Source organism: Mauremys mutica, chromosome 10, assembly GCF_020497125.1.
Source record: "Mauremys mutica isolate MM-2020 ecotype Southern chromosome 10, ASM2049712v1, whole genome shotgun sequence".
Classification (NCBI taxonomy): domain Eukaryota; kingdom Metazoa; phylum Chordata; order Testudines; family Geoemydidae; genus Mauremys; species Mauremys mutica.
In genome coordinates this window covers 48,277,427-48,304,337 of record NC_059081.1, presented here as the reverse complement: position 1 = coordinate 48,304,337, position 26,911 = coordinate 48,277,427, and the positions used below count along the sequence as shown (strand labels likewise).

General features: G+C 41.3%; 1 protein-coding gene across 3 annotated transcripts in view; it reads right to left on the bottom strand.

The window, feature by feature from the left end:
• The window catches only part of FAM171B (family with sequence similarity 171 member B), a 58,944-nt gene extending 35,234 nt beyond the window's left edge, over nt 1–23,710 (bottom strand). The window contains exon 1 of one of the 3 annotated variants that reach the window (XM_045032390.1): nt 23,697–23,710. Coding sequence is in view for 2 of the 3 variants with exons in the window: in XM_045032388.1 (XP_044888323.1) it covers nt 23,046–23,196 (151 nt within the window). In the remaining variant the exon portion in view is untranslated. Of the gene's footprint in view, nt 1–19,951; nt 20,056–23,045; nt 23,197–23,696 lie in introns of those variants that run through there. The other 2 variants (XM_045032388.1, XM_045032389.1) reach the window with 2 other exon arrangements.
• Nucleotides 23,711–26,911: the final 3,201 nt, after the last annotated feature.

Sequence of the window (26,911 nt, the reverse complement as noted above, 5' to 3'; positions counted from 1 at the left end):
TGTATTTATAAAGGTGCAAGCACTGATATGCCAAATGTGAGCATGAAAGTTATGGGGGAGCATGTGCATACCTCTGTGAATACAATAACTCTAGCCTGTGTGCATACACCAGGTATTTTACAGACACAACCAGAGCATGTGAAGTTTTCATCCTTAGCCTCTATGGTGTGAATGAGGATAAGAATACTTATCTAGTTCTACACTATCTAGTGTTGTGAGGCTTAACATTTATAGTACACTTTGAAGACAAAGTGCTATGTATTATTAATCATTCATACCAAATAAAATCCACACACAATTAAAAAAAGCAGTGTTTACATATTGATCTTAAATGAGCAATTAACAGAAGATGCTACCCGGATTAGTAATAAAACATTTAACTTATTAAATATAGTAAATTAAGGCACTTGATCATTAGAGTTTATTTAAATATTTACTGTGTGATGTCTTAAAAGTAAGTCTGTTTCAAAAGAAGCAAAAGAATTAGTGCAGAAGGGAAGCCAACATTTTTGGACAATTCATTGCATCTCATAAATAATATATTGGCCCTCATCCTTGCCCTCTTTTCCTCCTACTCACCTCCTTGATCACCTCATTTTTCTCAAAGAGAAATGTCTCTTCTCTCACTCTGCTTTTCATGTTGTTCCTTCACTTGGAACAACTTCCCACCTCTGTCTACCAACTATCTTCCTTCAAATCCTTGTCAACATCCATTCCATCCTGGGATGGTCTCCTTTGTGCTCTCTCTACAACCCCATACACCTGAACCATGGCAGCCTTACATATTTGCATCTGTGACAGGTTGTAAAGTATGGGGAAAGAACCTTGCCCTCTTGTTTCTCTAGAGCACCATGCACTCAAATGGAACTAAATAAATTATTAATTACAAATGCATCAAATTAAAGGGAACATGTTAAATCAAATCCTTCAAAAACAAGCGCTGTTAACCAGAATCTATGAACCCATCAGATTTCACAAACTCAACAGGATCAAGCCCAGCAGATAATTCCAAGATCCAGAAGAAAAACCTAGAGTCCTTAAAAAACCGATGATGGTGAATCAATAGGCGACACTCTTCCATCTGGTTGGGTAATGAACTGACGTCCCTGTATTGTCTAAAAAGTGCTGCCTTTCCTACAAGATGAAAAACTGAGCAACTGACAGTTTATGGCTATTAAAGATCCCAGAGCACTTTTTATAGCCAGATAAAAAGCCTAAATTTTGTCCTCATTCAAAACATATTGTACTGACAATATAAGGACTAGCAATAAAAACAAATTCACTTATTTTGAGGACTTGTCAGTCATTTTATCCACATCTCAGCCATGATTTGATAAATACTTTTACTGCAAAAATGTTAAATTGACTTAGTTGTATAGCTTGGCATATAATTGAAATGAGGATAATACTGTGTTCTTATCTCCTGGTTTTGCAAAATTAGAAATAAAATTATACTAGAGAGGCAAAATTATTGTGGCTGTATATTCCAGTTCTGTTAGAAACAAAACAATGAGAGTTATGTTCACTATTAACATAAAGAATAAAAAAGATAGTAAGGTTACTTGTTCCTCCATTTTTCCAAAAATATATTAGAAAGTTGATAGTCATTTCAGTGCCTCTCCCAGCAGGAAAATATTTACTGACATCTCTACAGTCTAAACAAATAAATATTACAAAAAAATTCAGGGTAACAATATCATCATGTCACCTGTACTCATATTTATTTCTATAGAAAAATATTTCTGTAAGAGATCTTGGTTATATTTTTCAAAAATAGGAGCCTAAAATTAGGCCCCTAAATCCGTATTTAGGCATCTAAATAAGTGGCCTAATTTTCAAAGTGCTGAGCACCCAAAAGGTCTCACTGAAGTCAATGAGAGCAGCTGGCTGATCAGCACTTTTGAAAAAAACATGCTACTTCTTTAGCTGCCTAAAAATATGAATTTAGGAACCAAACTTTAGGCTTTGAGTTTTGAAAATCTGACGCCAAATTTCAGTCCTCCAAACTCAGATGATTCCAGTGAAGGCTTTGACTAATCAAGCCTTAATTTGGCCCATGGACACTGATGAAGTATTTTAATCTCCACCATTTTGGCAGCTGATGTGTAATATGAACTAATTCTTTGGATAAGTGAAATGGTTTGGAAATTTTCCATTCTTTAAGAATTTACTCTAGAATACATATTCCACAAATACAGCAGCTAACCAATGATATTATATGTCTATATAGATTTATCTCCACGTAACAGCACTCAGACACACATAAAAACCCTTTTATTACCTGCACTAATTTTAGTGGTCTAGAAAAGATTGATGATTTTATATCTAATCTCTAAGAAAACCACCACTTTACGGTTAGACAGCCAGGTACAGAGAACAAAATCTGAAGTATAAAATTAACAGTGCCTCACAAATAAGACAGAAGAAAAATAAGTTAATATCTGAAAAATAATTAAAATGCTACAAAGTAGCTAAACTCCCTGAACATCAGAATTAAAGTGACCCAATTTTAATAAAAATTCAGAAAAACATCTATTGCTTAGGCACATTAACCTTTCACTTCCCATACAAAGTCATAAATACGAGAAACAGATAGAATGCATGCATTATTTACTGCAAAACCTTGTACCAGCAGCTTGATAATCCAGCCAATAGAAGTAAGGCTCTGGAGCAAGATCTCAATCTGAACGCTCAGTAAAAACAGCCAGGAGGGCCATTCTAGAAATACTGACAAAAGCCAAATGTTGTCAAATTAAGGCCCTGATTCTGCAAACTTCCATTAATTTTACACTCATTAGTAGTTCTCTTGACTTCAAAGAGACTCCTCATGCGTGCAAATTAAGCACATGAATAAACATTTGCAGGCTTGGGACCTAACATATCACACATTGCATCCTGTATTACCTGCTCTAAATTCAAGGAGAAATACAGTGCCTAAGTGGATGAATTTGAATTACTACAGAAGAAAAAAAATGAGGGTCCTGCTTAATAATAATAATTTTAAATGTATAAAATGCCTACTGCCAAGTTGATCCAAGCTCTGCAAAAGCCATTAAAAAGCAGCAACATTCATCACAGAATACATAATATATAAATCTAATGAAATATTTAGAAGCCAATGTGGTTATTTACATGAAACATTTACTGATTTATAGGCCCTAATCACATGTTCTTTTAACATTCTTTACCAAATTTTTCATATAAAAATAGGAGGAAAAAAAGCAACTCAAAAAATACACTACTACCCGGAGTTAAATTGCTAAGAACAGTTTCAACTATATAAGCTTATTCAATACAAGCTTTACATGGCCTGTCTAAAAGCAGCAGATCTAGAGATATTATGAAAGATAATTTCCAAAATTCCTGGAAGCTTCATCATATGTTTAGCACCAAGTTTACATATTAGCCTAATCAGGTTTTAATTGCAACCCCTCATCCTCCCCCAGCAGAATTCTTCAGGAAACCTAGAAATGTGAAAAGCACTGAAGTACTCTCTCTAGCTTGAGGGTCTACAATCATTTAAAGGCCTGAAGAAGAGCTCTTTGTAAGCTCAAAAGTTTGTACCTTCCAGCAACTTGGTGCACTAAAAGATACAGGCGAGTCTCATCTTACGCAGGGGTTCCGTTCCGCGGTTAGCGCGTAAAGCGAAAACCGCGTATAGTCAAAATTACACTGAGTTGAATGGCGGGCGGAATCACCCGCACTACAGATACAGTATTAAAATTGTTATTTTTCTATTTTTGTTTGTTTGTTTTTGCCGACCACGTAAAGCTGAAATCATGCATGTTAAATGCGCATAAGATGTGACAGACCTGTATTACCTTCCTTTATTTCTCTCATATCCTGAGAGCAATACCACTACAACAACACTGCAAACTATCATTTAAAGGGGAACTTGACAACGGAACTTCTTTAAATTGACTAATATTTTGAAAAATAAAAAATAGAATTTCACCTTTTTAAAAAGCATGCATAGTAAGACAGTTTGGGGAATACGTGCCCAATGATAGATTCTACGTGGTATCACGAACACTATTTGTATTTGTAACAATTGTGAATTGAATCATCCATTTGCAGGAAGAACTTAGCAGGTAGTTCGGAGCTATGTCTGGAAAGCATGGCAAAGCAATCAAGGGGCCATCTCCAAAATGATTTCCCTCTGACCGATAACAATCTGGCATTGCAAGTTTCCACAGTGCGATCACTACTTCCTTCTTAATTGTCAGTGCAGCTCTTCTTTTGGTATCCCTGTGCTGGAGGGCTGGGGCAAGCTCAGCATGCAGATAGAGTGCCTTTTGCATCCCAAAAGTGCCATGTGGATTTGTGGGATTTAAAAAAAAAAGGCATGAAATTATGAGATATGGATGGCATTATGGGATGGAGAAAATTGTGTGCTGGAAATTTGACCCCTAGCTCCCAGAGATCCTGCGTGACTCATTTCTATCCCACGACAAACTATGAAAAGTTCCCAAAAGGCATTTGCACCGGACTGCCATGCACGACCCACTGGGACACCTACTTGGGGTGCACTGCACTTTGCATCTAGAGAAGTACACCTGTTGAGTACACACAGTGCAGCCACAAGCAGCCACATTTGCATGAGCAAGATACCAACTTTGACAGCTGTACACCGACATTACTACATGACTCGCATTGATCAAAGTTTGAAGTATAGACAAGGCCTTAAGAGTAAAGACACCATGCTTAAATTCCGTTGCTAAGCCTGAATTCCTTTCTTTCCTGACACATTGTCTCCAAAGGGATTAAACTAGAAGTCCATGAAGTCCACAACCAAGGTGGAGCTCTGGAGGAGCACATGTAGGCAATTGCGGGGGGGGGGGGGACAGCAAGAGGAGTGCTGGGAGGTGATAAGACACCATTTTGGGTCTCTGGCTCCTGAGTTGTGGCCCCCCCAAATCCCAACGAAGGGCATCAGACAAGATGTTTGAGCCCAGGGCATATATTAAGAACCCTGCGCTAGAAACCATGGCTTGGAAATGACTGGGTCCATTCACAACTAACTGGTGACCAAACAGCATGAATCTGGGCCAGGTTATAACAATGCCAACCTTTTTAATTATGTCTCTTGTAAATAGCAAATGTGAGGGAGAAATACCTGAACTTCTGTGGAAGTACAGTATCCCATGGTGTACCTTACATAAGTATTTTATCCTTCCAGTCAACAGCGACAGTGAATAGCTAAAAGTACTCACCGGCTAAGATAGCAATTCTGCCTATTTTGCGTTAGAGAGACACTCACAGACAATCGGCTTGTGCTTTGACAATCAGAGTGAAATTACATTAAAAACAAACAAAAACACCTCACGGAAACAGAGAGATTGCAACGTCAAGCACTCAAAAATCAGGAAGTGTCAATAGTAAAGTTGCCCCCTTGTATGTATGCACTATGATTCCATCTTTAATAACACGATCATACACTTTTTTTTTCCATTACACCCCTGCCTCATTTAGTGCACAGGATGAAAACTGGGTCTAGTTCTATACATGTCTTGGGGGTATGGAACATATTTTAGTAATCAGAAATTTAATTACGGTGTTATATTTCAGTTATTTGTATAGTCTTCACTTTATCAAAATCTCTATACTTTATCCAGAACATAAACTCTAGGTACATGACTGTGAAGTTATGCCCAGCATTTTAATTACCATAGTAACTTCACTTTTTCTTTTTGATGCAACTCCTAAGTGCCACTGTTAGATATCCAGCTGCATGAGTTTTAGAACTTTGGCTATTATGATACCCAGAAGATTCACCCTCCTGAGTGCAAAGACACAAAATGAAGGACAAAAGAAAAACTATGGTCCAGGGAGCTTTCAATTACACAGGATTCATTTCTTCAGCACAAATAACATTTTCTGTAACCTTATTTAAATGGCTCAGCATTTCTGATGTAAGTAATTAACCATATTACAGCAATAATTAAATAAGCCCAGCTAGGTGTGGAATAAGATAAATTCATGTCATGGGCCGTTAACAGAAACTGATCTAAAGTACTTTAATGAGCAAGTTCTGCCATCACAATCTGTAAAACATACTGACCGAGAACATCTCTGTACATATACATCAATGGATTTATTTTTTTTAAAGGTGGCTTTCTCTCCTCCATTCCCCCTCAGTTGCTACCTCTAAATCTGAGCTTTTATTTTTAAAATGAATGACTATACAAGTCTATCTTGTAATGAAGTAGATGGCACTATGAAGGAGTATCAAAAATATAATCCCCTATATAACATTTTTGGGCATGATAATAGTCTTGCATCAGAGTGCTTTACAGATACTAGTTTCAATATCTTGAAAAAGTTTTGACAAATGGCTGTTTCATAAATGGCATTCCTGTTATGAACGGTATGTATTTCCTTCCGACAATCTTCACAGAACCATAGAAGTTATTAAATCACCTAGTCCCCTCTTCCTGCCAATGCAGAGTTGCTTCTATAGTATATTTCCTAATATTGTCCATTCTGGTATTTTTTTGTCCAGTGAAGCATTTTCTTTGGGGGACAATTCCACACCTTAATAACCTTATAACATGTCTTTTTCTTACTATCATATTATCGGAGGATTTTTCAGCATGGTACAGGTTTGGTCTAGATTAATTTTCATTAGCACTACTGGATGCCAAGGTGGACAAAAGTGGATCATTTAATAACAATGGACTTCTTTATTTGAAATGAAACATCCATTTTTTTAAATAATCCTATTTAAAATTAAATTTGAAATTGACAACCTATGTTAAGGCCTATATTTATAATCTATTAAAATCATTTAAATTATATATATAAAAAAACTAATATTAAGTCTGCTGCCAAGATTCAAAGAAAGGCAAACCACTGAACCTGTGGATATCACTGGCTAATCACCTGGAGCCAGAGTTTGTTGAAGTACTAAACCAGCTTTTGACAGAAGTAGCCTCTTCTGCAGGTGCAGAGAGAATATTTTCTTCATTTCCATTTATTCAACTAGTTCAGTTACAGTTAAGTGACCAACAGGGAGTTGAATAAGCAGGAAAGCTTGTTTTCCCTCTTCGAATCTATAAACAAACATTACACCGGGGCCAACTTTTTAAAGTGCCGGTGGGTGCTCAAGCTCCAGCTCTGCCCCAGGTCCCGTCCCCACTCCAACCCTTCCCCCAACAGCCCACCCCCGGCTCCACTTCTTCTTGCCCGGTTTTGCCCCACCCCTGAGCACACCATGTCCTCACTCCTCCCCGCAGCCTCCTGCACCCTGTGAAACAGCTGATCACAGAAGGCAAGAGGGAGGGGGAGGTGCTGATATGTGGGGCCTGCCAGCAGGCTGGAAACACTGGGAGGGGGAGCAGATAGAGGGCTGCCGGAGGGTGCTCAGCACCCACCATTTTTCCCCGTGGGTTCTCCAGCCCCAGAGCACCCACGGAGTCAGTGCCTATGAAACATTAGATGTGAGATGATGAGATCTACATGTTCTAAAATCTTGAAGAACAGAAATAAATGAGTTCAATTCACTAGCTACAGATACTTCTTGCATTTAACAATTTGTTTTGTTTTAAATGCAAAACATGTTTTGATAAACTTTTTCTCTTATGTATATAGCCCACTTTCAGACGTTTAATTTAATACAATAATTAATATGCTGTTTTTGTGTATTTAATTGCATTTGAAGTTCCATCCAAATACAGCTTGAGACAAACTGCATATAGCAAAAAAGCTATTTAGTTACTGTATACATGTGTATAGATCTAGTGTATCCTCTAGCAAAAAGAAGCACCAAATTTAGTGTTCGGGCTATCTTTAGTTTTAAATCAACATGTTTTAATGGTTACCAACCAATGAGAATCAACCTTTCTTTAGAAAAATAACTAAAAAGTACAAATGCAAAACACAACATTGATTATTTAAATCAAGGTTTCCTGCTCGCTTAAATCTGTAAGATGTCAAAAGTATAACAATTTCCACACATTGAAAAAAATCACAGGAAAACAAATAGCACCTCCTTCAACCATGACATTTAACTCCCTAAAGATTTTGAGCTCAAGACAGATGTACTCATCTAAATTCAAAGTGGCGTAAAATAACCTGAAGACCAGTAATTCAAATATCACTGCATGCTTCTCATTAGTTATAAAGAAAAACTATAAACGCTGCTCAAAAATTGCACTCATTAAGGACAACTACAGAATGCTTACTATTTTTTGCTAAGAATCTTTTCAAAAACAAAAAAAAGCTAAAAAATCTCAGATTGGGGCTTGAAGTGAGTTCTTTGTACAAGTATAGTAGTATATTTATTTCTCTCTCACCTTTCATACCAAAAGATCTGCAAATGGGAGTAGATACAGAAAGTGACACTGAGGCGTTAGGAGGCCAAAATTTCCCATCTTTAATTTGAGAACACAAGTCAGAGGGGTAAAGCACTTCAGCTCTATGCTATACACTGCTACTTAGCTGAAAAGAGGTTGCAGGGTACCCTTCGCATTTGTGAAAAATCCCAAATCCTGCAACAGCAGGTGCAGTTGCATGCAGTTCCCTCATCTTGAGTGTACAGGCAGAAAAATATGGAAGTCTGCCCCAAATGGGGGGGTGGGGAGAGAGAGAGAGAGAGGTTTTGAGGGAAACAGTAGCTGTTGGTCTGTGCTGTGCTGACACAGATATATGTTTCTCAGCCCACATCTATACTATGGGGACTACTGCAACAAAGCTACAGCACTGTAGCCGTGCCAGAATAACCCCAGAGCATAGACGGAGCCTACAACGACAGAAGGGTATATTTCGTTGCTCTACCTCCCCTAGTGATGATAGCTCAGGTCGAGGGAGGCATTCTTCCATTGACCTATCTGCAGCTGCATCAGGGATTAGGCCCATAGCTACAGAGCTCAGGGGTAGGGATTTTTCACACCCCTGAGCAAAGCAGCTATCTGTATCTAAATTTTAAGTGTCTACCTCTCCTCACACTTTCTCTAGGACAGCTGAAACACCGAGGGAGTAGGAGGGACACACAGCAAAACAGAAACACAAATCAGAAAGTAACAGTGCTTCACTTCATTGCATTATCGAGTATGCCAATTTAAATGAAAGTGACCCAGTGCTGGAGGACAGTGCACTAACATATGGTGCCTTGTGAAAATCAGAACTCAGAACTAGGGGCAAGTTCCATGCTTCCTTGGGGAAAAGGGATAGGAAGAAGGAAAGCTGCAGGAGTGACACTAATGAATTCTGGAGGGAGAAGCTTTCTAGACCAGAGAATGCTGCTGTGATGCAGCACTTTTCAGGAGGGATCACAGGAAAAGGAGGGAGATCATAGAGGAATCCCAACAGTAAATGCAAGTTAAAGATTCCTGAGCAATCTAGGTGGGGGAAAAAAGGGTAACGCCACCCACACCAGAACTCTAGAGAAGACCAGTGACTAACTGGGGAAGCAGAAGATCCAAGTTCAATTCTTTGCTGCACCACAGGCTTCCTGCTGACCTTGAGTCAGTCACTTAGTCTCTGTACCTCTAAGTTTCCCATCTATAAAATGTGGATAATAGTTAGGGCCCTACCAAAGTCACAGTCCATTTTGATCAATTTCATGGTCAGAAGGTTTTTAAATTGGTCGATTTTACATTTTCCGATGTTTACATCTGAAATTTCATGGTGTTGCAACTGCAGGGGTCCCAATCCAAAAGGTACCGGAGGTGGGTCTCTTCTCCCCACCTTTGCTCCCCTTCCCCCAGCAGCCCTGCAGGGGGAAGGACAAGTCCTGTCCCTTCCTAGCCTGGAAGGGGGACTTGTAACTCGGAATCCCCTAGCTGGGGTGTTCCCAGCAGCACAGGGGAGATCAGATTTCACGGGGAAGGTCTTATTTCACAGTCTGTGACACGTTTTTCATAGAAGTGAAATTGGTCGGTCCTAATTGTAGTGTTTCCCTACCTCACAGAGCTAGACACATCTCTAGTAGAATCTGGAATCTATTTTGAATAAACTTGCCTCCCTCAAATCTCAGCCTTAGTCTGCAGAAGGTTTCCTCTACCATTAACTAATTCATAGATAAAAACACACTGCAGATCCCTGATGGCACCGATCAACAGCTGTATTCCAAACCCTGACACTGCCTTCTTTCAGACTTACAGCAATTTTTGTAGAAGCTCTGACATATTGATTGGCCACTGATGATTTAGTGCCTCCCAACATCGTACTAAAAATTAATAGAAACCAATAAAATGAACGGCAGAAACTACCACCGTTTGGCTACATTCACTTATTGCCATCTGACAAACTAAACTGCAAGCTCTTCAGGGCTGAATCAGAGGTTCCATGTCCCAATTCCGCACTCAACACTTCTTCCCCCAATTACCTCCTTGCTCTTTACTGAGGAAATGAATGCCAGTTTGGGCTTCTTGAATCACACTGGAACACTGGTGCTACTACTGTTCAGTATGATGGTCCTCAAACTTTCCATACAACTGAATTGTTTATAATAATTCTCCTTTCTTTCACCCCTCACTACTTCACTGTCACAGATTGCTTACATCTCCTACCAACTTTCCCTTCTGAAATGTCCATTTTTGGCTTCTGTTTTTGGGTTTATCTTTCCCATGATTGCTCCTGGCAGCTGAGCAATCACCCTTCATGAAACACAGAAAATAAACCTCCCTCTACATATATTTCACCTTCTCCATTATATGTTCCCGTCTCATATTCCACCTGTCATATCACCTCTCAATTTCTTCCCTAAATTGGTTTCATAACATCTTATCTCATTCCTTTATTGCACTATTCTCCTGTCTCCAGTCTACTACGTGTTATAGTTTCATCCAATCTCTTCCTGTGCTGTGCTACTGCAGTCACCAACAATTATCTACTCTTGCCATTTCTAATAACTGAACGTTCTAAACACAGGTCCTGAATAAACGGAAAACCACTATACAAAAAATTGTGTTTCCCACCCCTGCTTAGTTAAGAAACCAGAACTAAAAATGCCAGCAAGAATCAAATTTTAGAGCACAGCAATGAGCTTCTCCACAACAATGTGTGTTCACAACTTGTTTTTGGAGTCAGTAGGGGTTAGTACCTTACATTGTGTTCAATGACATCTTCTGTCTGGGGTGAGAACTGTACCAAACTTCTGTAATTCTACTTGAAACCAGGTGCAGATTTGCCAAAAAGGTTCAAGTTATTTGTTTATTTGGAAATGCATATTGGTGCCTATCTTCAAGTGCCTTGGCACCTTACATTCCTAAACACTACACACAAGCAAAACAAGAGGCTTTTAACTGAGGGCTGCAAGGCACCCTTCCCCATCCCCTAATAAATAAAAAAACTCACAATTCCTGATTTAATCAGTAATCTTTCAAAGGCTTGAATATATGTGTCTTACCACACTGCGCCCTGACACTGGCTAAACTCTAGCTCAAATGACCCTCCACTGAAAAAGCCAAGCTGCCAGTGGAAAGTTTAGCCCCAGAAATGATAGCGAGAGACAATGGATCTTAATTTCTGTGAATTATGCCGCCTGGCTGCATCAATAGTCCCTAATTTGACAGCCCTGACCTCATGAGCAAGGCCCCATGTCCTATGCAATTATGCAGCCAGGAAAACTGCAGCACAATTTCCTTCTTTCTACAGATGCTGGATAATTCCCCCATACAGCTCTACTGCCTCACTCTTTAGCCCCACATTTCTCTGCTGTGGGCTGTGTAGACATATCCTAGAGGACCGGGCAGGGTCACAACACAAGAGATTCAAAACACAAGGCCCCATTACAGAGAACAACCTGCCAGCAGCTCCCTCATTTTTACTGAAGGACTCTGGCTCAAGTGCCTCTGCTGATCTGAACTGCAGAAGTATGTAACAGGGAGAGAATCGGCAATTTCTACACTGCCTGTAGGAGCTTTGTGGCGAGCATATGAATGTAGCACTCCTCTACATAAACATCTGAAAAGGGAGAGGAGACCTTAGAACTAATGCAAGCACCCAGATAGATGTATATAGTGATAACCAAACATATATACCAAACTTAACATTTGTATCAAGTTTTACATCTTGAAAGCATTATCCATGCACTGATTAAACCTCACATAAACCCTGTGCATTATTTTCACTTGGAATTATTTTCCTCACTTTACGACTGGAGAAACTGAGGCAAAGCAAAGTTAAATGACTAGCATAGCAACACAGTATGGTCTTGGGCAGACAGCTGACCCTTGGGTCCAGAAGGAGTTGAAGAAGGGATACATTTTTCATGTGTTTCCCAGATACAATTAAAAAGTTATTTGTAAAGTTGTGAGATGGACTGCTGACAGAACATGCCTGCTACTTATCTGAATAGTTATAATCGAAGGTGTCCAAAAATGTAGATGAAAAACAGTCTTTTATTAAATTATACCTCTTTTGAAATTTTCCAATTTTTCAATGAAAATTCATGTTAATGATTTTTTTCAGTTTTTAATTTAATTTAATTTTTTTTTTCTGACCAGCTCTAATTGTAATAGTATCTCACTACAGAAGCTCCTTCTGCCACCATTATGAGCTGAGGCTCACACATTGCTCAAGGAAATGGTTAAGAGAGACCCAGGTCATTTGCACTAAAGAAACCAATCTGAAGAGAGATCTGCCCTTTTGAAAATGTGCTACCAATTTTTTTCAAAATATTTAATTTGGGCATATAGGATGGCCTGGCAGGGCAGGGCTCAGGAGGGAAAGCTGGAGCAGGACCCCAGAACAAAACTAGGGAGACAAATGGAATGGCTATAGAGTTGAGCTGCCATATAGGAAGCAGCAACCTGTGGGTAGCTACTCAGTCAATTCAATAAGACTTTGTTGGTATGACAAGCAGGCTGGTTTGATTTAAATCAGCCAGCAAGAAACTTGATTTAAACCATTGATTTTAATCATGTTTTGCATTGAGCTTTTCAGTTATTTTCCTTCAGAACGGTTGTTTCCCATTGGCTGATAATCATTAAAACATGTTAATTTGCAATTTGGTACTTCTTTTTGCTAACCCGAAGGATAAACTAGATTGATACACATTTGTTTCAGCAATTACATAGCTTAACAAATATTTATTCAGATTCTTAATTTTTACTTTTTTATTGTGTTAGAAAACGGTAAATGATGTGTTAATATTTACTAGATTTGTATCAACCTATAGGAATTAAATTAAAAACACACAAATGCATTTTAAATTTTGGTTTTTTTAAACAGTTAAGTAAAACTACCTTAGTGTGCTGGGCACATAAGGGGAAAAAAGTTACCGGTAATCAAAACATGTTTTACATTTAAAACTAACCGATTTATTAACAAAGGAGGTATTCTCTGTAGTTAGTGAATTGAAATTATTGTTTCTGGTCACCCTTTAGAACTAGTAGAGCACATCCTCTCACACCTAACTTTTATTTATAGATTGGAAAAGAAAAACAAGCTTCCCTACCTCTTCAGCTTCCAATGAGTTTGTCAGTTCTGAATGGATTAGTCATGAACTGAAATGAAGAAAATATTTTTTGCATCTGCAAAAAACTGCCAGAAGCTAGTTTAGAACTTCAGAAAAACTGGTTCTAGTTGCTCAGCCAGTAACTTCCATCAATTCAGTAGTTTAAAACTTTGGCAACTTTGTGTAATTTAAATTATTTAAATAGATTATAATACACTTAGGCCTTAACATCAGTTATCATAAACCCATTTAAAGTTTAATTTGAAATTATTTAACAAAACAAAAAAAGGTATTCAAATTTTTTAAAAATCTCATATAAATCAAAAAACCTTTGTGACGCACGGCTAGAAAGGGTTAAACATCCTGCAAAATAAATGGCTCAAATTCAACCCTTAAAGACAGGTGAAAGGATAATGTGTGTGGTTTTGTGTATTTACATGTATATGGATAATGGTCAACAATGTAATCAACAGTCCCTGTCTATGCTGTATTCTGATAATCCAGTGATCAAAAGAACATCCTAGCATTTAAATGAATTGTAAACACGGGATATCCCTGTATTCATCTCTCTTTGAAGTGTATAGCAAATCATCTGTGAATGGTGGAAGAACAAGCCAATTGCCTTATGTTAATTCTATAGCAAAGTACAGGTGATGGACCTCCTTCAAAGTCATCCTAATTATCTTTTGTTCCCCAAGGAACTCCCAGCTTGTCAGAGAGGACATGAAATTGTATAAAAGATCCTTGGGTCCTGATTCTGTCATCTCAGATCTCCTTGAGGCTTCATACAGGGGAAACTTAGGCATAAGGACTGAGATCCCAGTCCTAAATTGGAGCACCCTGCAATGACACTGGACTATAACCTATGAACTATAGCTGACAAAACTCTGCAACTACAAAGCTCACCATTTCTGCTATGAATCTGAACCTCAATGAAATGAACTCATTGTATACTGATCTTTTAACTATACTCTCTCTCTCTCTTGTTTTTTTAAATACATTTTAGTTTAGTTAATAAGAATTGAATGTAGCGTGTATTTGGGTAAGATCTGAAACATTCATTAACCTGGGTGGTAATGTTTCTGATCCTTGGGATTGATAGAACCTTTTCTTTTATATGATGAAATAAGATTTTCAGAAATCATCATATTTGACTTAGGTACCTGGATGGAGGCCTGAGGCTAGATCACTTTAAGGGAACCGTGTTGTTTGGATTTCTGAGTAACCAGTAAGGTAATAAAGAAGCTGTTTTATGCTGGCTTGGTAAATCTAAGTACTGGAATATCCACCAGCTTTTTGGGGATTGTCTGCCCCATTCTTTACAGTTCACCCTTATTGAGTGACCTTAGCTGGCCCCCACTGGGACCCCGGTCACAGACTTATTTAAAAAAACAAAACAATTAGCTTTATCCACCTGCTGACGAGCTATACAAGTGTTTCCAAAATGTAAGAAAAGGATGGACCCCTCTTCAGATATTTCTCAGAGTCAAACTGAACCCATATAGGGTTGCACACCGTGTTTGGAGTTTGATCCCCTCGATCCATTTGTTGTTATTGCCCATTCCTGAACCAGAAGTAGATGGCATTGTGTGGCATAGCAATCTCTCTTTTTTCTTCCTAGCTCAGCCACAGGTTTTTATTCATCAATTGTTGATGAGATGTCTTATGAATTGTGACCATTGGGGGAAATGTCTTTCTTGTGCTTCCTTGTATCTGGGACATTGGAGTATAAAATGTTGCTTTGTCTCAGTATTTCTTCTGCCACATTGGCTCCTCTCTGGATTTAAATGATTTTGTGCCTCCCAAATTCCTCCCCTAATTAGTGATCACTGACTTGATTTTTAGTGACAGTCTGCCATGGTGATGTAATGTGATGGTTCTGTGCAGGTGTCTAACAGTCAAGCTTGTGGCTACTTTTTGATTTACTCCCCCTGGTGACTCATAAATCAGTGTGATAGATGCTGTTCTAACAATGGGCATTTTTGGTTTTCATAGCTTGCTCTGGTGGTCGGGGGGGGGGTGGAGTTGTTGAGCATTAGGAATGATGACAAGCAGGAATACACTGTGTTTTCATTTAGATCTATTTTTTTATTTTGTGGTGGAAGGAGTATTTGCCACTTTGGTTGAGATATCACTAGAAGCTGAATATTGTTTTCTACATGTTAATTAGTTGAGGGAATTGGCTCAGTTCTGCTCTGGCCCACCTCTCTCCCTGGGCTTCAGAGCCTCAGTGCAACTTCAAAGCACTGTTTACACAGCTATTTTTAGAGTGCCAGCCCCACCAGCCTAAGTCTGTAGACCGCTGGGATGCTCAGTTCTGCAGCTTGTGCAGAGGGTAGTACCATTGGAGCCCAAATGTCTTGGCTTGCCGTGTGACTCGAAGGTTCTTTCTTTTTAACTCTCTGCTCTAAGGCTGAGGGAAGGTGGGGATGGCCTGCAGTGGACAGACATATGGCCAGTCCTTTGTTTCTGTGATTCTGTGTTTTCTCATGAATGGGCTAGGCACACATATCTGGATTTGAAAGTATTTTTGAAAGCTGAACTAATAACAGTTAAAGTTATGTTATGTTAAGTTATGTTAAAAGAAAATTTTTTTAGATTGCAAAGTCAAGCAATCAAAGGTTAGACAAAGCCAGAATTAAGGTTACCTCAATTCACGCCCTCCCTCCCCCCTGTGCAATATGATACAGTCTTTAAATACAGTATCATATACTATTTAAATACAGCAGTGGTCCCCAACCTTTCTGTGGCCAGTAGCACATTCATGTTTTCAGAAGTGTGTGGCGGGCACCAACAGTTTTGCAAGGCTTATTTTGTATTTGTACATTAAATAATATGAAAAACATCATATTTAATATAACATAATATATGAATCCAGAGAGAAGAGAGAGGGCGGAGAGAAGCCTTGAGCACAGAGATCACCGGTGCCTGCAGCCCCAAGATCTCTGTCCCTGGCAGGCGCAGGGCCGTGGCTTCTCTCTGGCTTAAGCCACGGCCCCGCACCTGCCAGGGACCGAGACCACCGGCGCCTGCAGTCTGCAGCCCTGGAGTTCTCTGTCCCCGGCAGGCACGGGGCCGCGGCTTCTCTCCCCTGCTGGGCACTAGGTGGGTGCACATAAATGCCCCGGCGGGTGCCATGGCGCCCACGGGCACCACGGGCACCACGTTGGGGACCACTGAAATACAGTATCACATACTATTCCCTCCCCTCCCCCCCCCGGAGCTCTCATTCATTGCACAGAATAGACCAGGGATTCTCAAACTGGGGGTCAGGACCCCTCGCGAGGTTATTACATGGGGGGTCACGAGCTGTCAGCCTCCACCCCAAACCCCACTTTTCCTTCAGCATTTATAATGGTGTTAAATATATAAAAATGTGTGTTTTAATTTATAGGGAGGGATCACACTCAGAGGCTTGCTATGTGAAAGGAGTCACCAGTACGAAAGTTTGAGAACCACTGGAATAGACTATGCTGTGGGGATGAGACAGATATTTCTTTTTATCCTTATCATTCAATTAGTGGCCCGACTCATTTACTACACACCATCCAAAATCTGTATTTTACAGAATGATTCATTTTCTCAACATCTTCAGAGTAACAGAGTGCCTCACAAGCACTGATTAATTTACCTCCATATTTCCCTTGAAAGGTAAGAAATTGTCCACATTTTACAAACAGGGAAACTGAGACAAATATCTGCCTGAGATCAAAGCCAAGAGCAGAACATAGGAGCACCTAACTCCCAGTCCTGTGCTCATTCCCCCAGACCTCGCTTCCTTACTGACAGAGATGTTGAGCATTCACAGCTCCCATTGACTTCAATTGCAGTGTTCAGCATTTCTGCAGATCAGACCCCACGTGTCTCAAGTTGGGCACTCAGAAAATAAGGAATATACAAAGTCTTTGGGGCAGAGACAATCTTTCTGGTCTGCAGTTGTACAGCACCAAGCATCATGGAGTCCTGGTTTATTACTGGGGCTTCTAGGTGTTACTGCAATTCAAATAAATAATATGAGTGGCCATCTGGCAAAATAATGCTTCAAGTGGCTCTCTCAGCATCACATAGGAAGTCTGTGACACAGGGAGAGAGAGAATTGAGTTCTCCTGTGTGACAGTCATCTTGCCTTAACCATAAGCCCCATCCCTCTCTCTTCCTGTTAGTCCTGTGACTTGTTCTCTACACATCTTCTAATTTATAGAGAAAACAAGGGAGGATCCCTACAAACATCCTCATTCACTACATAACCTTGATTGATTCCCTGAATACTACCCATCCTGTGCACAGTGCAGCTCTATGAACATATATTTACGATAGTTCTTTAATGCAATTATCTAGGCTTTTTAAACAGAAAACAAGTAAAATACAAATTCTATTATATGCAACTGTACATTCGTACAGTGAGCTTAAACACAAAAAAGAACCTTACAAGAAGTGGAAACTTGGACAGATGACTAGGGAGGAGTATAAAAATATTGCTTGAGCATGCAGGGGTGTAATCAGGAAGACCAAAGCACAATTTTAGTTGCAGCTAGCAAGGAACGTGAAAGGTAACAAGAAAGGTTTCTACAGGTATATTAGCAACAAGAAGGTGGTCAAGGAAAGTGTGAGATCCTTACTGATGGGGGAGACAACCTAGTGACAGATGATGTGGAAAAAGCTGAAGTACTCAATGCTTTTTTTGCTTCCGTCTTCACAGACAAGGTCAGCTCCCAGACTGCTTCACTGGGCAGCACAGTAAGGGGAGGAGGTGAGCAGCCCTCAGTGGTGAAAGAATAGGTTAAGGACTATTTAGAAAAGCTGGACATGTACAAGTCCATGGGGCCAGATGCAACGTATCTGAGGGCGCTAAAGGAGTTGGCTGATGTGATTGCAGAGCCATTGGCCATTATCTTTGAAAACTCGTGGCAATCAGGGGAGGTCCCGAACAATTAGAAAAAGGCAAATATAGTGCCCATCTTTAAAAAAGGGAAGAAGGACAATCTGGGGAACTCAGTCCCTGGAAAAATCACAGAGCAGGTCCTCAAGGAATCCATTTTGAAGCACTTGGAAGGTGATCAGGAACAGTCAACATGGATTCACCAAGGACAAGTCATGCCTGACCAACCAGATTGCCATCGATGATGAGGTAACTGGCTTTGTGGATATGGGGAAAGCTTTTGACATGGTCTCCTTGCCAGCAAGATAAAGAAGTATGGATTGGATGAATGGACTATAAGGTGGACAGAAACCTGGCTAGATCGTTGGGCTTAATGGGTAGTGATCAACAGCTCGATGTCTAGTTGGCAGCCGGTATCAAGCGGAGTGCCCCGGGGTCGGTCCTGTGGCCGGTTTTGTTCAACATCTTTAATAATCTGGATGATGAGATGGACTGCACCCTCAGCAAGTTCACAGATGACACTAAGCTGCAGGGACAGGTAGATACGCTGGAGGGTAGGGATAGGGTCCAGAGTGACCTAGACAAATTGGAGGATTGGGCCAAAAGAAATCTGATGAGGTTCAGAGTCCTGCACTTAGGACGGAAGAATCCCATGCACCACTACAAGCTGGGGACCGACTGCCTAAGCAGAAGTTCTGCAGAAAAGGACCTGGGGATTACAGTGGACAAGAAGCTGGATACGAGTCAACAGTGTGCCCTTGTTGCCAAGAAGGCTAATGGCATATTGGGCTGCATTAGTAGGAGCATTGCCAGCAGATTGAGGGAAGTGATTATTCCTCTTTATTTGGCCCTGGTGAGGCCACATCTGGAGTATTGAGTCCAGCTTTGGGCCCCCCCCCACTATAGAAAGGAAGTGGACAAATTGGAGAGAGTTCAACGGAGGGCAACAGAAATTATTAGGGGGCTGGGGCACATGACTTATGAGGAGAGGCTGAGGGAACTGGACTTATTTAGTCTGTAGAAGAGGGAGGATTTGATAACAGCCTTCAACTACCTAAAGGGGGGTCCCAAAGAGGATGGAGTTCAGCTATTCTCAGCTGTGGCAGATGACAGAACAAGGAGCAATGGTCTCAAGTTGCTGTGGGGGAGGTCTAGGTTGGATATTAGAAAAAAACTATTTCACTAGGAGGGTGGTGAAGCACTGAAATGGGTTATGTAGGGAAGTGGTGGGATCTCCATCCTTAAAAACCTGTAGGCCAGGCTTGACAAAGCCCTGGCTGGGATCATTTAGTTGGGGTTGGTCCTGCTTTCAGCAGGAGGATGGACTAGATTACCTCCTGAGGTCTCTTCCAACCCTAATCTATGATTCCCACTGTCTCCTTTATGTCGCATCAATAGGATCTGAACCCTGAAATTGGAGCACAACTCAGGCTTTGACCACTTGAGCTACCAGGTTAAATATTTCAATAAAAGGCTGTTGTCCCAGAAGACAATGTGCCTCTGAAGCCACATGCATAAAATGGGGTGTGGGGGGAAGAGTAGAACGCAACGCAACTCTCTCTCTCTCTCATTCAGGAGTCTGGGGAAGCTCCTTCCTCCTTTGGTGGAAGTGGGGGTGGGCAACATGATGGGTTGGAGAACAGATCCAAGTCCAGCACAGTTCTCTTTACCTCCTGGAAAGACTGCCTGCTCCTGGGGTTCCCAGTGCAGTGTGTGCTCCTGCTGCAGTAGTGTGGGGCCAGTACTTAGCATGTTCATGTTCAGTTATTCTGCTGCCTGGACATTGCTAGTAATGGAAGTGATAGAAGGAAAATTACCATTTTCAGCAGTTGATAATTCAGCTAAATCTGAACAGAATTTCACAGAACAAAGAAAAGATTTATTTCTGGCCCCAAGGCTTTCTTCTTGTTGAATTTCAATGTGAACAATTAAGGTGTTAGAGAATCTCGAAACTGTCACAAATCTTATGATGAAACCTAAATCTTACGATGGACAACCTAAATATTAAGCTGGCTATCAAACTCCCCATAATAAAAACAAACTGCCTAATTCTCACGTAAAGAATTATTATGTTTAGTCACAGCTATTTAAAAGCAATATATGGTAATATAAGTTTGACCAAGATCATTTCTAAAACAGACAACTGGAACAGTAGCTGAGGACTGAGATGCACACTAACAGAGCTGTGAATATATTTAAACAGTACCTAGTCAGTGCAGTCAATCATTTTGATGAATGTTAGTTGGCTTGGATTGTCAACAGGAAATGTGTACCAAACTGCCTTAGGCCTTTAAAGCCCAGCCATCAAGAATTTTTATTTAAAATAAAACCACATAGAATCAGCTAAGAATGTGGTACCATTAAACTATTGTTTGAATGACTTCACCAAAAAATAAATGTCTTATAAATAAAAAGTTTACCACACAAACCAGTAATGTTGACACAATATTTTAACTTGGGCTAAGGTAAATGGTAAATATTTTCTATAAAAATTAGGGGGCGGGGGGGAGAGAGGAGAAATACAGGAATTTTTGTTTTTCTTCTAAAGGTGAATGACAACAATGCAGTTTTCAGTTCCCACATCTAAGCCTTTTTTCCCCCTTTGCCTACATTAAAAGGTTTCTGAAAAACAACATTTGGTATTCCGTAGAAAAACAAATGTGTAGCATCAAAAAAAATTTTCAATCCTTTTTCTCCAAAGCTTTCCTGGTATTTGTTTAATTATTTTATTTGCGATTGTAGAGGGAAAAGGAACAAATCCCCTGATATTCAACAATAACCATGAATTGTATTCATGTTCAACAAAAACTTTTTCCTTTCTGTATGCATGTTCTAGTGGTTATAAAATAAGTCAGTTTTCAGTTCTACAACTGACCTATCTGTACAATCGGTCCAACACTGACATACTTCACATGGGCTTCACTTCAGCAAAGCACTTAAGCACACACTTAAATTTAAACATATAGGCAGTATTCATAGGCAGTATTCAGTGCCTGACTGAACTGAAGCTAAATCTGTGCTTAAGTGATTTGCCAAAATGAGGCCACGATAATATAAAGGCTTAACTAATGTTTGGAAACATTTTGAAATCCTTAGATGAAAGCCAGTATTACAAGTACAATATTTTTTTAGGCTGACTTCAGAAGATATGTGCGTAGAAAAAAGTCTTTTAATCAGAAATATTTTTTAAAAACCGTACTGACTGGTTCCCCGATTCTGCACCTGGGTCTATCTACATCAGGGGTCGGCAACCTTTCAGAAGTGGTGTGCCCAGTCTTCATTTATTTTATAAATTTAAGGTTTCGCGTGCCAGTGATACATTTTAACTGCTTTTAGAAAGTCTCTTTCTATAAGCCTATAATATATAACTAAGCTATTGTTGTATGTACAGTAAATAAGGTTTTTAAAATGTTTAAGAAGCTTCATTTAAAATTAAATTAAAAGGCAGAGTCCCCTGGACCAGTGGCCAGGACTCTGGCAATGTGAGTGCCACTGAAAATCAGCTTGCGTGCCATAGGTTGCCTACCCCTGATCTACATGGATTCAATTGCAGGACTGAGGCCTTCATTTGTGAAATAACTACATTGTTCTACATACAGTTGTTGGGAAAATTAACAGATTTTCTTGTTCTACAGAGTGCATGTGAAAACAAATGAGCTCACAGATTTTGCCACTCATTTGAGAGATTTAAGAAACCTACACATGCGTCATCCATTACATTAATCTAGTGATTACTGCCTGCATATAGGAATTCACCAAGGCACACTTCCCTAAGCATTATCCAGTCACTTAAGGGACCATCTCCTGCTATCAATAGGTCAAAGCAACCATATAGCTAAAGGGATATGTTCCTCCCTCCCACCCCGCAACAACATTATAGTATCTGCACAGTAAAGAGCTCCAGTGATAGCAAAGATGGATTCTCTTTAGGTGTTAGGAACTAATGTGGATCTACTCTCTACTTCCCTAAAAACACTCTTTTCGGGCTTCTGAAAAATAAAATGTTCCATTCTTTGCATAAGCAACTTGAAGTTGTATTTTCACAAATTCAGTCATCGCTGACGTGTCGTAGATTGCAGCCAGCAGCGTGTGTTCGTCAAGAGTGCTAACATAAGCACTTTAAAGCGATGCTGAATCTGCCTCAATCCCAACCCCGTTTTTAGCAACGCGCAGAATGAAAACACCAGGCGGGGGTGGAGGGGAATAAAGACCACCAGCGGGACACGCAATTTCTCCCAAGCCACGCAGAAACCTAGATGGATTTGATGGAGAATTATCATGACGCCTTCTTTTCCACTCCCACAAAAATACTATGTCACCCTCCCCTTGGGAACGATTTTGTTTTTCAGACCAGAAAAATCTAGGTAATGGCCTTTTCAGCTCCGGGAGCTGGGCCAGCTGTGGGGAACGGTCCCTTCGACGGATCCCAGGGGCTCTGCCTGCAGGGGAGCCCCGCGTGCGGCAGCTGCTGCTCTGAATGCCCAGGCCAGGCCAGCGAGCGGGCTGGGAGGGGAGAGGAAGAGCAGCGACTCCAAGGCGAATCCCCGTGCCCGGGAGGCTCCGCTGAACACAGCGGCCACGACCCTGCCCCAGGGACGCGCTCCGCGCAGCACAGGCACAGGCGTGTCCGGGCAGCCCCGGGGGCTCGGCAGGGCAGGGGCGGGGGCCAGCGGAGGGAGGGCGGGGGCGAGCTCCCGGGGATGGGCGGGCGCCGGTGCCATGTGCCCGGGGCGCCAAGCCGCGGCGGGGTAGCGGGGACGGTACCTGCAGTAGCCGCGGAGGGGGCCCCGGGGCGGCTGCGGCTCAGCTCGGCGGGGCTGGTGGCGGCGGCGGCGGGGAGCTGCCGCCCCCGGAGCAGCAGCGCGGCCGCCAGCCCCAGCAGCAGCGAGGGGAAGCGCCCGCACAGCCCCGGCATGGCCAGCGGGCAGCGGCGGCATATTGCGGGCGAGGCGGCGGAGGCGGAGGCGGGGGCCGGCAGCTCCCTGCTGCCCGCCCGGCTGCGGCGGCTGCCGGAGGAGGATGGCGGGGCGGGAGGCGGCCCGCGCCCCCTGCACAGACACACGTGACAGAGGGGGAGGGAGCCCAGCGCGCCCCAGCCCCCGCAGGTGCTCGCCGGGCGGCCCCAGCCTGGGAAGGGGAACCGGGGAGTAGGTGCCGGGGCCCGGCTCCAGCCCTGGCGCGTCAAAGCAAGCGGGGGAGGTGCTGAAAGAGCCGCGCCAGGGGGTAGCCGGGGCCCCTGTAGGAGAGGGGGGGCGCTGGCCCCGTGCAGTCCAGTGAAGCTCTGAGTTCCCTCACGCTGCTAAACCACAAGTGTTAGTTACTAGCTGCCCCTCCCCCGTTATCCCCCAAGAGATGCGGGCAACCCTGGGCCTGGCCTCGGCCCCTGAGCTCATCTCCACTCGGCTTAACACTTACGGAGAGCCTCCGTCTTCCCCCCTGCACCACCTTTACTCCCCCTCACTGGGACCTGCTCAGGTCTAACCCAGGCAGACTCAGCCCCCACTGGGCCAAGGCTTTTGCTTTTGCTTTTACAGCAAGTCTGGTGGAGCTGGAGTGTTCTTCTTAAAGTCTCAGCTCCTGGAATCAAAAGATTAAGTGAGAATCTCAACTCCAATTTACATTTTTTTTCTAGCCCTTGTGCCCGCGCATGTGTGTGTGGGGGGGAAAGTAAGTGTATCCTAAACATACAGAAAATAGAAGGCAAATAAAAACCAAAAACTGCATTACTGTTTTAAAAACACATCTCATGATTTTCAGACCAGGCTCATGATTTTTGAAAACTTGAGGTTAGGAATAGGGAAAGTCTTTACTTATAAAGTTACATCTATCCCAGTTATTTCCTCCCCAGTGAATCCTATCCTGATCTCTAGATCATATGCGTTATACAGCACCTGGTACAATTAAGAGATTCTTTTGGCACTTAATACTAAGTACTTACATTTTAGTCTTAGTAATCATAGAATTGTAGGACTGGAAGGGACCTCCAGGGACCTTGGTGTACAGTACCCTGCACTGAAGGTAGGACTAAGTATTAGCTACCTAAAAGTATTATCTAAAAAACAGAGTCTATCAACTAACCCATTTCTAGTGCACATATTTATGGAATGCAGAAATTTACAGTTGTACTGGGCCTCATCTAAACTCTGGAATAGCTTAAGCTCAGCCATTGGTGGCCAGCAAGCAATGTAGCTACACCACTTCGAACCCCAAAGGCCTTGATACTGCAAACACACGTCTTAACTTTAAGCGTGTGAATAGTCCCATTGGTTTCAATTGAGCTAGTCACATGCTTAAAGTTAAGACGTGTTCATGTTTGCAGGATTCTAGTGGAAATGTAGACAAGTGCAAATTGGAGTTTGTGTTGAAATTAATAAATTATGGTCCCCAGTCCTGCAGTTGACTGCATGTAAGTGGATTGCTGGAAATGTGTTGGGTACAACAGTCCATTTGCCTGCAGTCCACTACTACTAGGGCCTAAACACACATTAAAAAAAGGTATGGGGTGAAGTCCTGGCCCTATTGAGATGAATGGGAGTTTTGCCATTAACTTCAATGATGCAGGAATTTCACCCATTGTATGGGCAGGATCAGTGCTTTCCAAAGTTTCTACATTACATTTTATCTTAAAACTTCACCAAAAAAGTAATTCTGAACAGTGAGTGCAGTTTTTTTTTTAAAAGGCCATACTATAATTTTACAATTATTATTTCGCCGTCAATAAACAGATTAGCCAAATATAATAGGTTGTAGGGAGATATGGACGTGTCCTTATCTCAGAAACTTCCATAGTGGGGGAGTAAGAGGAAGAGAGAAATATTTGCACAATTATGCAACAGTGAAAGATTTCCCAAACCTAAAAGGGAATGATCAGGTTAAAAATCTTGACGTGTTATCAAAACTAAAAGAATTTTCAAAATCTAATTTACTTTTCCTTATTTAATTACTTTAATGTCATTCTCTACAGAACAGTGTAATTAATTCATTGTCATCAGTAATGACTTCATAGAGATGAAGGGTTGAAGGAACAAAAATCTAATTTAATTTTAACCTGGGACGCTGATGGTTTAATGCCACTCCTTTTGGACGTGGAAAACAGACTCTCCAGCTCTCATGCTCTAGTCTAATATAATGAAGCCCTCACTAATAACTACTTGCTGAATCCAGCTGAGCAGGCATGGGGAAAAATGTGCATCTCTCTGCACCTTCGTCTTCTCCCTTAGGATCTCATGATTTTTCACCTTTCCTTGGGAATGGTTGGATTAAATGTGGCATCCCTGCATATAGTGATGTAAAGATGAGGAACATGGGTCTATAAAAGACTTTCTAGCTCTGTCCGCTACCTGCTTCCCCCTTTGAACTGATGAATGATGAAAGATTATATGGCCCTGGGGAAATGGTTGGATCCCTTAAGTGTTCATTTCCAAATGTTCTAATATTTTGATTTTTAAGTAGTTCTAATATTTGGCCTTTAAAAAGTATTGATTTTTTTTTAAATAAGTTATTTTGGATATTGGTTGGACCCACTCTCCACCTTAAAACTTTTTAAACTAAGATTTTGGTTTACTAACATGCAATTATTAGTTATGTACAAAAAATATGAAATGAATGCTGAAAGACAAAAATGGTTGTTGGAGATGATGACTTCCAAAGGGGAATAATATTGTATTAAGGCGAATCACTGAGGTGGGACTACCTCTGGCATATCTACAATTGTTCATTTAGAAAAAAAATTGTATCAGACTTATCTTTTTTTAAACCAACCTTGTAAGGATATGAAAGCAATAATAAAACATTTGTTTCACTTACCTGAATACTTCTTTTCTCTGAGGTACTATGTCTGGCAGTCCCTTTTAGGGAGTAGCTCCTGCAGTCTTCAGAGCTCTCCATCAACTACTGCTTAAATTTCAGACATGATAGTAATTCATCAGTCTACAAGAGGTTGCAGTAGATGAAACACAAGTTTAGGGCCTGGATAAAAATGTAGCTGTGTCTATACTAGGGGGAAGGTGAAGATCTTACAGATATTCTGAAGGAAGAAGATGTGGCAAGATTTAGCCCTGTCTACACTACGAATTTAGGTCAAATTTAGCTGTGTTAGATCGATTTAACCCTGCACCTGTCCACACAACAAAGCCATTTTTGTCAACTTAAAGGGCTCTTAAAATCGATTTCTGTACTCCTCCCTGATGAGGGGATTAGCGCTGAAATCGACATTGCTGGGTCGAATTTGGGGTAGTGTGGACACAGTTCAATGGTATTGGCCTCTGGGAGCTATCCCAGAGTGCTCCATTGTGACCGCTCTGGACAGCACTCTCAACTCAGATGCACTGGCCAGGTAGACAGGAAAAGCCCCATGAACTTTTGCATTTCATTTCCTGTTTGGCCAGTGTGGTGAGCTCAGAGGTGACCATGCAGATCTCATCAGCAGAGGTGACCATGGAGTCCCAGAATCGTAAAAGAGCTCCAGCATGGACTGAACGGGATCTGATTGCTGAAATAGATCTGATCTCTGTATGGGGAGAGGAATCCATGCTATCAGAACTCCATTCTGAGGATATGCCCAAATATTTGAAAAAAATCTCCAAGGGCATGAAGGACAAAGGTTATAACAGGGACCCACAGCAGTGCCA